The sequence below is a fragment of the Acipenser ruthenus genome, chromosome 11, assembly GCF_902713425.1.
Source record: "Acipenser ruthenus chromosome 11, fAciRut3.2 maternal haplotype, whole genome shotgun sequence".
NCBI classification, from domain to species: domain Eukaryota; kingdom Metazoa; phylum Chordata; class Actinopteri; order Acipenseriformes; family Acipenseridae; genus Acipenser; species Acipenser ruthenus.
In genome coordinates, this window is record NC_081199.1 from 29089407 (window position 1) to 29103130 (window position 13724).

General features: G+C 36.1%; 1 protein-coding gene across 14 annotated transcripts in view; it reads left to right on the forward strand.

The window, feature by feature from the left end:
* LOC117426111 (PTB domain-containing engulfment adapter protein 1) overlaps nucleotides 1–11915 on the forward strand; it is a 141995-nt gene extending 130080 nt beyond the window's left edge. For 13 of the 14 annotated variants that reach the window (XM_059033607.1, XM_059033610.1, XM_059033606.1 and 10 more), the window contains 4 exons: nucleotides 271–495; nucleotides 1067–1205; nucleotides 2014–2108; nucleotides 9557–11915. In XM_059033607.1, coding sequence (XP_058889590.1) covers nucleotides 271–495; nucleotides 1067–1205; nucleotides 2014–2108; nucleotides 9557–9628 — 531 coding nt within the window. In that variant the 3' untranslated portion in view covers nucleotides 9629–11915. The remainder of the gene's footprint in view (nucleotides 1–270; nucleotides 496–1066; nucleotides 1206–2013; nucleotides 2109–9556) is intronic. The other variant, XM_059033617.1, reaches the window with a different exon arrangement.
* Nucleotides 11916–13724: the final 1809 nt, after the last annotated feature.

Genomic DNA, 13724 nt, shown 5'->3' on the forward strand with positions numbered 1-13724 from the left:
TTTCAAACCTATTAAATTACATTTAAAATTGAAATTGCTTAGTAGATATTGTTATGGATATGATTCTTCTGTGCCAAATTTAAATATGATATTATTAGGAGACACTCTTAATATTTTTCCTATCAAAAAATAGAAATCACTGAACACCTGAAATGAAACACTTGTGCTAAAATGATGTACTTCCTTTTCAGAAATGTGTATACAGTATCTGTTTGTTTGTTTGTTTGTTTTAACACCTCAGAATTTCCTCTTTCTGTGGTTTCTTCACAGTTGCTGCATATAAATTCTGCTAACCAACAACACGTGCTTGAAAGACCTTCGTCTCTCTTCTGGTGTCATAATATGATGTCCGCTTCTTATTTAGAAATCTCTTCCATTACACTTACTCCAATGAGCTCTCCTGAATCCAACTTATCCACTGGGCTACTAACTCCACCTCCCTCTAAAAGCACTCTACCAAAAGCTGTCAGTGGATACAGTATTCCAAGGCCTCGTGTAATCCTGCAGTCCAGTATCTCTTGTCTGTGCTATTTGTCTGCAATACGCACAGTTATTATGCGCTTGTGTATCCAACACCCATTTGGCACAAAAACTTTGATGCTGCCACATGCAATGCAAATGGTATAAATGTGTGTATATCTACAATTTGGTATGTGCTTCTTGATGAAGATATAAAAAAAATTAAAATTAAACATGATGGTGGATAATAATTGTGTGGCTTGTTTGTTATCTTGCTCTGCCAGCATTTGGTTACTTGCGTGTTTTGTCATGAGTTTGTGAAGTCATGTGCATATTGTTTTTTGTGGGCATTTATAACCTTAATGTTTCTTAGTTCAAGTAATCTAATTTTACATTCATGAAACAAATGTGTTTGACTGCTGCTATTTTGATTTTGGGTAATTCTCTGTATGTTTTTATTCCAACCCTTTTAATTATGAGTACAGTGTGAGATGACTACTGCAATTCTTTTTTTAAAAAAAATAATAAGCCCTCAACAGCAGTACTGCCTAATTTGCAGTGTTTCCTGTTTTAAAGAAAATACTAAAAGACAAATGTCTGATTCCAGGCAGGCAGCGTGACAGTTAAATCTCCACCTACAGACATCTTTGACATGGTTCCATTCTCACCAGCCTCACCTGTATCACCAGTACCAGCGAGTAATGGTATGCAGCCACCTGCTCTCCCTAGAAGATCTAATGAAACTGGTAAGTTCTGTGGTGCTTACTGTCATTTGGTTATTTACACTAATGATCATACATGATTAACATTTACTTAATATATCTGTAAAAAAAAAAATCCAATTGAAATACAGACGCTCTTATCCAGGGAGACTTACAATTGTTACAAGATATTACATTATTTTTACATACAATTACATTATTTTTTTACACATTATTTTTACATACAATTACCCATTTATACAGATGGGTTTTTTACTGGAGCAATCTAGGTAAAGTACCTTGCTCAAGGGTACAGCAGCAATGTCCCCCACCTGGGATTGAACCCACGACCCTCCGGTCAGGAGTCCAGAGCCCTAACCACTACTCCACACTGCTGCCTCGCAGGAAACTGATCAATTATGTTTGACTTTCCTGGAGGTTGGGCACAATTTATTTTTTTCGCTGGAATTGGTTTGATCAAAAGTATACTCTGCAGGGCCACATCTGTTTTACAGCACTGGGAATTCCCCTGGATAACGCCAACCACTTAAGTGGCTGCTTCATGAAATCCAGCTGTGGCGTCTCCCGGCAGATTAGAATGTAGGTTGATCTGATAGGTTCAAAGAAACCAAATGCTGTACATATTTTACAGTATATCTGCATAAGGATTAACTCTTGTAGGGCTTGAAAAAAATACATGAAGTCTGAATAGTGTGGTACTGTAGTTCAGTTTAGTTACCTGGAACAATTATTATAATTATTATTATTATTATTATTCAAATTTTAAAATAGAAAACGAACTGTAAAATAGCTTTCATGACCCTCTGTTTTTATTATTTCTGTCGTCTTTTAGAAAAAGATCTTTTTGGCGCTGAACCGTTTGACCCCTTTATCTGTGGGGAAGCAGACTTTCCACCAGACATCCAGTCCAAGCTGGATGAAATGCAGGTGACTACTTGTTTGTCTGTAATATAAACTATTTCCATTCATATATACATGCTTGTCTTACCAGCAGCAGACAGAGTTCAAATCTTTAAAGAAATGAAACACATGCTAAGACATGCCTATTCTTCCTGTGTATCTACTGTAAGAAAATAGGAAAAACTCATGCATTCCTCCTAGTAATATATCTTGTTTTAATAATGTTTTACGATGAAAGACACTTGGAGAAGGGTTTTGTTCTGCTTACCATTGGTCTACTGAATATGTTTTTGGTGCTTTCAATGCTGCTAAGTATCATTTATTTTGGAAAACAGAATGAGGTTATCTGTCAAAAATCCCATTGCAATTAATTGCTCTCAGCTCTGCTTGCTATAAAAATGCCATCCTTCCGTAACAGTCAGAATAGCACACTGAATCAGAACTGTTAGCTTTGACGCCTTATATTCAGGGCTTGAGTATATGAAGAATTACCCTGTTAATTCTTCATTCAGGTTAAAAGACCTTTCCACTTTTAATTTGCTCTTTGCGTCTGATCATTAAACCCTGCCTGATTGAGTGGGCAGAGATAAGCAAAGCTAAGTGCATGCTAGCTGAATGTCATATGCTACGACAATCCTTATCTGCACAGTGGGCTCATGTTTAATAGCGATTCAGACAAACTTACAGAGCTAGATCACTACAGGTTTTACATATTCACAATAGCTGGGTTATTACAGTATTGTGGGCACTCATTAAAATAATACACCAAAAAATGTAAGCCTGAACTATATTGTGTAAGAACATAGATAGTTGAACTACCAAATGGAGAGGGATGATGTGCAGCATATACTGTAAGGTACTCGTTGGTTAAATTGGTTTATGAAGACTTGTCTTTTCTGTATTATCCAGGTTTCACCATGTCTGAGTGAAAGCTACACTATGTTAATACTTTGTGAAATAAGGTTCACACTGACCACAAGCCAGTTTAATTTGGAGGGCACAGTATAATTAAATTGTTATGGGTGATCCAGATGAATTGTGTTGGCACATAAACAAGGCTTTTTAAAATAGTTTATCGGAAACGGAAATGTTTCACAGTTTCTATATTTTCTTATACATTAAATACTTTTTAGCCACATTTACAGAGTGTTGAGCTAGAAGCAGTGTGTGTTTTTAAAAAACGTAGGTTTGAGTTTCACCAAACATTTTGCTTCTTGCTTCGTTCCTAAATGTCTGTTTCTAATCATTCTTTCATCTTTTTTTCCTTCTTTGCCTGGCAGCGTCAGAGATGGTTTGTACGTTATTTACGTTGTTTAGAACAATTCATTTTGAAAAATATCTAAGCTTTTTCACATTTATAATGAAAATAACTTTTTCTTCTGGCACTGTTTCAGTGCATGGATGTGTTTTGTTTGTTTGCACATAATAACCTGCTAAAGCATTTCATCTCATGAATTGTGGTTCAGTAAATGTAAATGTTAACCAATAAGTTCCAGTTATATTTACATCACTTTTACACGAGAGACCAGCATAAATTCATAAAGCGCAATAATTTACAATGCTACAGATTTGTTTTTACATGTCTTTTTATTCCATGTGTTCCTTTAATACAGTTACAATGCTACAGTATATTACCACTGTGAAACCTTCAGAGTGTTTAATGATTAAGTATTCAGAGACAAAACAGAATGTACCTTGTTAGTCTCATATAAGGCAGAACTTGAATAGCATATCCTTTTTTTTCTCTCTCCAGTGTTTCATTAATTGGCTCGCTCCTAAATCACTCTTTCCAATGACACAATTTGCAGCCAAGTAGCTTGTCTCAACAGCAGGGTTCACCCCAGGCCTTTTCAGCCGGGCGCCCGGCAAAGTGGCTGTTGCCGCTCGGCTAAAAAAACCTGATCCGCCCATCTTGCAGATGCTACTGGATTGATTGCGCTTCTGGCAGACAAGATCACTTGCATGTTGCTGGGTGAAAGAAAAAAAAAAATCTTGAAACCACATGACAGCTGTGTTATGTCTTGACACAACATTTAACCAATCAGAGAGTTGAAGGGGCGGGTTTTCTGTTTTAAGCACTTCGAGAGGCTAAAACGTTAAAAATGACTGCTAAAAAAATAACTATTTATTTTCAAAGCAAAAATAATGACAATGAATGCAGGGTTTTCAAAATAAGCCGGCGATCAGCGCAATCCACCGCCTAATACTATATTTGCGCCGACTACTTTATTCTAAAAATATTAAGATTATTTTTGGGTATTATCATTCAGTCCATTTTTTCTCGTATTATTGTACTGTAAGATGATATATAGTACATAATAGCTATACATATGCACCAACAAAAAAAAAAAGCTTATTCCTTTTGTTGTGATATCGTAAAAATATGTACCCAGGTGCTTGTGAGAGACATTGGGGGTTCATGTATAGAGGCTGTATGCCTTTAAGAAGAAAGGCGTGATAGGATATCAGCTGACCTATAAATGCTTAAGTGCAGAGGTGCTGGATTATTACTCCGGTTTCATGCAACAGTAAAGCAGCACCCATACTGGACGCGAGCGAGCAATGTGAGCGAGCGAAGTCGTCGACTTGGAAACGATCCAAAAGACTGGAAATAAACACATAACCCCACCCATGCATTCCTATTCAACATATTAGAGATGGGCTGTCCCATTACAAAACAGGTCTTGTTTTGATAAAAGGTTACCACCATGATCAGTGGTGTAGTGCTATATTATCTACCCCTGCAGTCCCTATTTCCCCATACACTCAACAGAACCGCAGTTTGTTAGGGTATTTGAAAGGGTTAACAAGTGTACCAATTGATTACAAATTCAGATAATCAGGTATTGCAGTATTATTGTAAAGCAACTAGACTTACAACTATTTATATTAAAGATAAATAAATACACAAATACTGTACATATTTTCACAACCAGTTTCATACACTAATACACACATTAAAACACCATAATTATTATTATTATTATTAATCCTATGCGTAACACTCCCCCACTCCGCCTTCTCGTATATTGAATGGTTTGGTCCAGAATCAGCTTGTCTCACTGTCCTATTGCAGCCGCTTAAGAGTGAATGATATTGAGGTTTTGAAACAGAAGTGCATCTGTTTGCAAAAAAAGATATGTAAGGCCACAGGTACCCTTTATTTGCTTGTTGCGATTGAGTTTTATCTTTTAAATAAATGTTTCGCTTATTTTATCTACATTATTTCTTATATATGGGTCTAAAAATAAAAACTGTTCCAATTTTTACATCTAATTGTAAAACGCTGACACCTCAGCACAGCGTTAATACAGGTTCCCTTCACCTCTCTACATTACTCACACCTGTTGTTCCAGACCAGGCACGCTATATTCAAACTTTTTTCATTATTTATCTCTCAAGGGTTTCGTATGGTTATTGTATTCTTCGCTTATTTGTATGCGTTATACAAATGTATATCTCCATATAATAATAGGAGCAAAACCGTTCAATATTCTACACGTGAATTACGGAAGTGGTGCTCTCCCTGCCCAAGAGGCCAGTCCCGCCTGTGGTAGTTCGCCTTGGTGTCCCTGCTGTCCCAAATGCAAAGATAGCAGGGAAACTTGGTAAAACCGCCTTGGAGACCCATCAGGAATGCCATCATTTTGAAGTCTCCTATGACCTTGATGCCATCTCAGAAAAATGCAGATATGTATCCACTTAGGCAGCTGGAACTAAACTGAACTGGTGGGCTTAAGGCCCCTGTATTTATACTACTATTTATATTACTGGAAAGTTCTAGAAAGTTCTAGAAGTTACTCCAAGTTTACTCAGCACTGAATCTATCTGGAATGTTCTGGAAAATAGGTCAATTTCAAAATATCACTGTCCTGGTCACAAAAGCAAAGTTTGTGGGGAATAATAGCCATTTTCTATACTTTTGAGGCATAAGCAATTAGGAAATAACACTTACTACCCAGGAACCAAAAAAAAATAAATAAATTGTTACACGGTGTAATCAAACTGAACTTGGTAATGTTGGGATGTGTCACATAGAATGCAAACGTATTGCTGGCTTTCTTTTTCAACATATAGAATAGTAGGACCTCGATAATATTTTTGTTTGTTTGGTGAATCTCTTTATGCATATGTTCACTTTATGTGTATGTAAAGACATTCTTTTTGTCACAGATTTGTGCCACAGAAAAATTTATTGAACAAAACATTATTTATCATAAAAAAAAGAAAGGCCATAGCTTTCAAGGGTGTTAACCTTGCTTCTGATTGGTCAGTTTCATTCCATTCATTCGCGCGACAATTTATCCCGCCCCTGTGCAATTTATTGTTTTGTATTTGTTTGTTTTATGATTTATGTATTTATATGACAGCGAAGCGCCGCGTGTTTTGTTATTGTTTATTTAACAAAAGGTTAGTGCTCGTCCTCTGCCAGGAGTGATTAATTAACTCGTGCAGATTGTGACCGAGGGGTAATAGAATAATTACTTGAATAATTACTATCCCTCGGCCACGATATATAAACCTGCAGCTCTTCAGGTGGTGGGTGTTCAGAGGAGGAACGAGAGCAAGAGCAGAGAAGAGAGAGAGAAATTTAAAATAGCAGATAAATACAGGATCAGTGAAGGCTACCTGTATTGTTTAGTGTTTTGTGTTCGTGACTTGTTTAAATATTTATTTGGATTTTTGTTATTTAAAAATAAACGACACACGGTCCTGCAGTACCTACCTGGTGTCAGTTTTTCCTTCCTGCATCTGGCCTGATGTCACCACTTAGCCACCCTGTCACAACGTGCATTAACAAAATGCTCTGAAAACTTAACTTTAAAAAACAATTTAATGAGGCAATAAGCTCAATAACTGAGCTAAAAAGGAAGTGAAAAGGTTACCTTTTTTTTTTTGTGAACTCCAATAAACCTACGTTATCTTTCCCCAGTCAAATCGTAAAGTGCCTAAATAAGCACAGTCATTTACAATAATAAAAAACAGTAATGAAAAAGAAAATGTAGAACATAAAAAAGCGCAACCAGATATAGTCAACGAAAGACAACACATTATTCAAATTATTTGTTGTATTATATATTTAAAGTATGGCAAGTTTATTTTTCCGTTAAAAGTGCTCCCAGTTGTACAGAATTCCTGGGGAGAACCCTGAACAGTCGATTAAGTTTTTGTAATAAAAAGCGACATAAAGTATAGGAAAACGTCAAACTGGTGGAAAATAATTGTTCAGTCATCCTATCTCTTTTTTTGACAATTTTTGTTAACCTAATGTGAAGGAAATATCCATCCAGGAGGTAACTGTCCCCTCAGGGTTAGAGAACATTATCCTAACCAAAGGCATATAAGACCTGGGAATTTATACTATATCAATTTTAATCTTGTCAAGGAATGTTTGCTATAAACATCATTATTACACTGCTTATTAATGCACATTTAAATTATATTATTCTTCCTCTGGTGGACATTGTTTAGAAATGAGAAATTACATACTCAAAATACAGGAATTTACATGAATACAGAAGACACTTTTCCATTTAACCTATATTAACACTTTCCTTGCATTACTGTGTCGGCATTTAGGACTTTACTGACATAGGAGATTTTATTAAACATACCAGTTAAACAATATGTATACATTTAAAAAATATATGTGCAAAAACATCTTGTGAAAGAGATTTAAATGGAAAATATCAAAATATCCTGATCACAGATGTTTTTTTAAAGTATTTTACAGCACTGTGGAATAACCCTGAATTGCTTCACGTAGTCTTGGTTATCCCAGTAAAAATAAGAGGTTGCTGGAATCCAGGTGACTTCCCTGGTACTGTAATATCACAACAAGAGATCCACCTGTGGCTTATCCCAGCTGGGTATATGTTGATAAGGTCAACCCCTTTATCTATGTAAAGTTAGTTTTTACTACTAATGCTTTCGCTCAGCATTTAATAAACAGAACAGAAAATAAAAGGTTTTAAACACAAAAACAGGACACAGCACTATACGCCAAAATAAAGAGACAAACAAAACAAACACGGTGAGTGAAACACTTATATTTACGTTCTTACTTTCTTTACTATTTAGTTTCTCCTTCTCCACACTCGTTCTCCACTCACCGAACACCCAACCCCGACTGAATGAAATGTGCATCTATATATACTGTTGTGCTGGGATTCAATTACTAATCAATTATTCACTTGAATCCCAGCACGTGAATTAATTCTGTGCAACCCCGTGCTCACATATTACTTTTAACCAGCACGTGAAGTGATTTGTGCCCTCCTCGTGCCTAAATACAAATCTACACTTTTTAAATACACGTGAAACACGCACCCGTTTATATCCCGTGTACCAATGACTATACACCAACATTTACACACGCACGCAACATACAACACATAATATGCACACAGGGGCGGGGCACATTGCCACAGTGCCATAATTAAAAGAGTAACAAATAGTGTTGTTTTTTTTTGTTTATTTTTTAATAAATTAATCGCAAGTATTGTAGTATTTTAACTGTTGTTATCTCAAGCTTCACAGTAACAACATTGCTGATTACTTATGCGTTACTGATTTCTTAGAATCGGGCGTTTTTACTTTTTGTTGATAAGGAGTGTGCAAAAGAGGGTGTTTGTTTTGTTGGGGCTTACGAGTTTGAGTAAAAGCAGATGTGGAATGCTTACAGCTGTCAGCTGTGGCTAATGCTACAATATCTATGATTCTTTAGAATGCATTACCACAGAGGGGTCATTTTAAAGTTTGAACATGTTCTACAGTATACAAGAAATGTTTATATTTACACCAAGACATTTTCTAGTAGACTTATTTCAATGAAGTCATGGTTTAAAAAGACTGAAAGGCCAAGTGAAATAAAGAACTGGAATACAATCAGGTCACAGGCAATCGGAAAAGAAGCGTATACAAACTGAAAATATTACCACATGGAAGATGCTATGAATACATGACGGGGAATACCCTCAGATGAAGAGACCAGATAATCTGGAAAGCCGGTGTCACAGGATATGCTAAAGTCTGATGAGAGGCCGCAAGAAAGTAAAGCATCTGATTGAAAAGAAATAAAGTTTTGATAAAAGAGAGTTAAAGTTATGAGGCAAGAAGCAGCATGCGATAAAATATTACCGTAGCTGAAATGAACAGTGTTTTACATGTTGTGTATTCGCATCTTTAAACTAAAAACAAATTAAACACATGCTACAGCCCCTAATCCTACTTGATTCCTGATGTATACAGTATGTCCCCCTCGCCATTCATTTTTTTTATTGTAACAGAAATACATGTTAAATGCTCACAGCTTTCCCCACCCTGAGAACCATTTATTGTTTCAACCTACAGATCAACGTTTTGGCTCAAAACTCTTTCCCCTGGCAGCATTATTAAAACATTTGGCAGTTGTTCAGATTGAGAAATGAACCAGATGTTTTTGATTGTTAACTTATTTCTTCCTTGTTTTACAGGAGGGGTTCAAAATGGGACTAACACTAGAAGGCACTGTGCTTTTTCTTGACCCCCTAGACAGTCGCTGCTGATGCCAAGTTGACATTTTGTTGTATTCATGTTTTATGTTTTGAAAGTGCACATTTTGATTGAGAGTTTAGATGCAAGGTTTTGCATCTTTAAATTAAAAGTCTGTGTCAAACACTACACCTTCAAATGTGTACAGTAACAGTGTCTCACAAAATGTTTTTTTTTTTTTTGTAAGCACTACATTCAAGGATTGAGCAAGCTGTACATGCTCACAGTAAAGGTCACCTGTGTAATTAATTTAATAGGGAGGATACGCTGGTTTCTTACTCAGACTTTGTACAGTCATTGTTCCACCATAAACAGGACAAGTCTGACCAAACTGCGAGCTTTAATTATGTACAGTACATGTCTTATGATAACAAAAGGAACTTGGCAGTAACAGTTTAGTTTACTTGTCGTACTATCTTTCCGTTGCCATATGTTCAGCTCGCTTCTAATCATCATTACTTTTAAAGGTTCTGGGCCATATTTACAAAACTTTAAGGATAAATATTTACAAAACTTTTGTGAAAAAGGCCCAGTGTTGCTATAAGGATTTTGGTAGGTTTGACTGTATGTTGTCAGGGTGCGTTTTATTACTGAAGGTTTTCCACATTAATGTTTTGATGAACTGTAAATGTCTGTTGCCTTCTATGTTTCATATTACACTTGGTCTGAGTACCGTCTTACACCAGAAAGCACTTTTTAAATATCTTATGCATACAAAAAAGTGAGCTCATCCTTTTGTAGAATATTTTGTCAAAGTCACTATAAGAAACCTTAACTGTCATCACTCCATAGTATAGTTTTTGGTATTTTTTATTTTCAAATAATAGCATTCTTCGAACTTGTCAACTGCCCAGTATCCAAAAAGAATGAAAAATATATACTTTTATTTCATAATTTAGAAAAACACAGTTGTCACTGCAGCCCATAGTGGTACCCTAAAGAAAACCAGACCAGGTTTTATATGACTATACACTCGGTCTTTGGCCTTGCAGAACTGCAATTCAGTTTAATATTTGTGCATTTACAGTAAAGACTGGGTGTTAATGTTTGGTGCACTAATTTGTATTTCTTTAATACCACCACTGTTAACTTAGCATTATTTTATGAATTATGACTGGATTGAGGTAATCTGAATGTTTCTGTCTAAAGTAATGATAATTTCTGCCTATAAAAGCAAAATTGATAGATTATGGCAGTATCAGACCATTAAGTACAGAACCATATGTTAATGGAAAAGAGGAACTGAATAGTTCACCTGTATAAAACTACACTAATCTGGACCTTAAACCCAGATTCAAATACAAGGTTTGTGCTGACCGCGGTCAAGTTCTTAAAAATCCCAAATAGTATGTGACCTGTAATATTGCCACTACAAAGCTTAGTTAAATACTCAATAGAAACTGCAGGCAATTTCAACATTTTAGCAGCTGTAATTGAATGTACCTTATGTTAACAGTATGCATTTTTAACACTGAATTGGCACACATCCTGGCTTTATTCACATCACAAAAATTAATTGGCAAAACTATTAGTTGGCCAGGCCAGAAATGCTTAAATAGATTTACTAAAACCCAGTTAAATAACAATTGTTAAAGTAATCCAAACATGAAGTTTCTTGATTGAAAAACAAATATTAACTTTTCTTCAGTTTTTACCATTATAATTCTGTTCAACATCTGAACATACAGTACAAAGTGTCAATTTGTCTTAAAGGGTTTGTGCACTTGTAGTCAAATGCGTGTATGCTTTTGTAGTATTAATGTTTTTAAATGTATATATAAGTTCAGTATTACAGACTTCCGTTATTGTATTTTACAAAACAAGCTTACTTTAATATAATTTACAAATGATCACAGTTTATATAGAACTGTGGATGTAGTTTAAAAAATCAGTTATCCACAATTTATTTTATCTTTTATATACTAAAGCTATTTTAGTGGCCAAAAAAAGTTGATTTTTTAAAAAGAAGCTTTGTATTTTTAACTGTATTTTGCAAATTCATTCAAATTGAAAGGAACAGTTTTATCACAAATGAACTCACCAGTGTGCTGAAATTAAGTATGGTTAACTGCACAGTTTTCTTAAAACATTAATCTTTACCAATTATTTTTATAAGTCAATGGATTTGTGAATGTTAATGATATTGATATGAACAGAACACACACTATGAAAAGTTGATGTCAGTGCATGTGAGCTCCAGAGTGGCAAGCACACAGTTCAATATATTCCTTTGTAATAATCTGAAGTGTATGGATTACATTTTGCCTATATTAAATCACTTTGTGAAAAAAATGCAATGGCTTGAAAATGTTCTTTTTCAGTATGCAATGTCTTGGTGAGTACATAGACATTTCTGGTATTTAGGGGTCAATTTGATTAACCTATGCTCCATCTGGTAAGCAACAACAGCATCGTGCAGCACTTGGGGATCCCTGGATTTCCTCAACCTCTTATCTGTGGTTCCCTTTCAAGTACGAAATATAACCATTCCCGAATGAGCATTTACCTCCTAAAGACACACAACCTGAATAAGATAAAACAAAGGTGCTCAGCCGAGTCTGTGACGCAGTCATACCTGCCCACGAGGGTACAAAATCACTGCGCGCACAGATCTCGGCGCCATTTTTATTTCAAGAACTGACCTGGCAGGAGAGCCTATTCCGCAAAAAAAATGATACTGTTTCCTTTTGGTGCTAGCACCGTGATGGAAACTGATACAGCTAACGGATGGTTTTGCATTTTTTCTTCAGTCTTCCACATCATCCACAATATTCAGGACCAATAAATATGAATATAATATTATTCTTTTATCTTAAAGCTTTTTTTTGTGAAGAATTGTGTTTTACATTGATCACTTTTCTAAGAAATGTAGGGTTTCTGAAATATTCACAGTACAACGCTGTGTATGGGGATTTATAGTAACATTCACAAAAGGTGGTGCCATTTTAGAGAATTGTCAGACAGGTTATAAGAAGCTGAATGTCACAATATAATCCAATTTTTGATAGGCAGACTGAACCAAATAGGATGATTTTGAACACCAACACGGTGTGGGGGTTACAGTGGCTCTCAAAAGTATACACCCCCCTTGGACTTTTCCACATTTTATTGTGTTACAACATGGCATCAAAATGGATTTAATTAGGAGTTTTTGCCACTGATCAACACAAAAAAGTCCATAATGTCAAAGTGAAAAATAAAATCTACAAATTGTTCTAAATTAATTACAAATACAAAACAGAAAATAATTGATTGCATAAGTATTCACCCCCTGGAGTCAATATTTGGTAGAGGCACCTTTGGCAGGAATTACAGCCATGAGTCTATTTGGATAAGTCTCTACCAGCTTTCCACATCTGGACACAGTAATTTTCAACTCTTTCCACATATTCTCAATTGGATTGAGGTCCGAGCTTTGACTGGGCCACTCTAGGACATTGAACATTTTGTTTTTAAGCCACTCCAGTGTGGCTTTGGCTGTCTGTTTGAGGTCATTGTCCTGCTGGAAGATGAATCTTCTCCCAAGTCCCAGGTCTCTTGCAGACTTCAGCAGTTTTTCCTCCAGGATTTCTCTGTACTTTGCTGCATCCATTTTGCCCTCTATCTTCACAAGCTTTCCAGGCCCTGACGCAGAGAAGCATCCCCATAGCATGATGCTGCCACCACCATGCTTCGCGTGGGGATGGTATTCTCAGGATGATGTGCGGTGTTAGGCTTATGCCAAACATAGTGGTTAGCGTTAAGGCCAAAAAGATAAAGAATCTTCTTCCACTTGGTCTCAGAGTCTCCCACATGCCTTCTGGCAAACTCTAGTCGAGATTTGATGTGAGTTTTTTCAACAATGGCTTTCTTTTTGCCACTCTCCCATAAAGGCCAGTTTTGTGAAGCACCCGGGCTATTGTTGCCGTATGCACAGTGTCTCCCAGCTCAGCCGTGGAAGACTGTAACTCCTTTAGAGTTGCCATAGGCTTCTTGGTGGCCTCCCTGACTATTGCCTTTCTCGCCCGGATACTCAGTTTTTGAGGACGGCCTGTTCTAGGCAGATTCACAGTTGTGCCATATTCTCTCCATTTCTTAATAATGGACTTTACTGTGCTCCGGGGGATATTC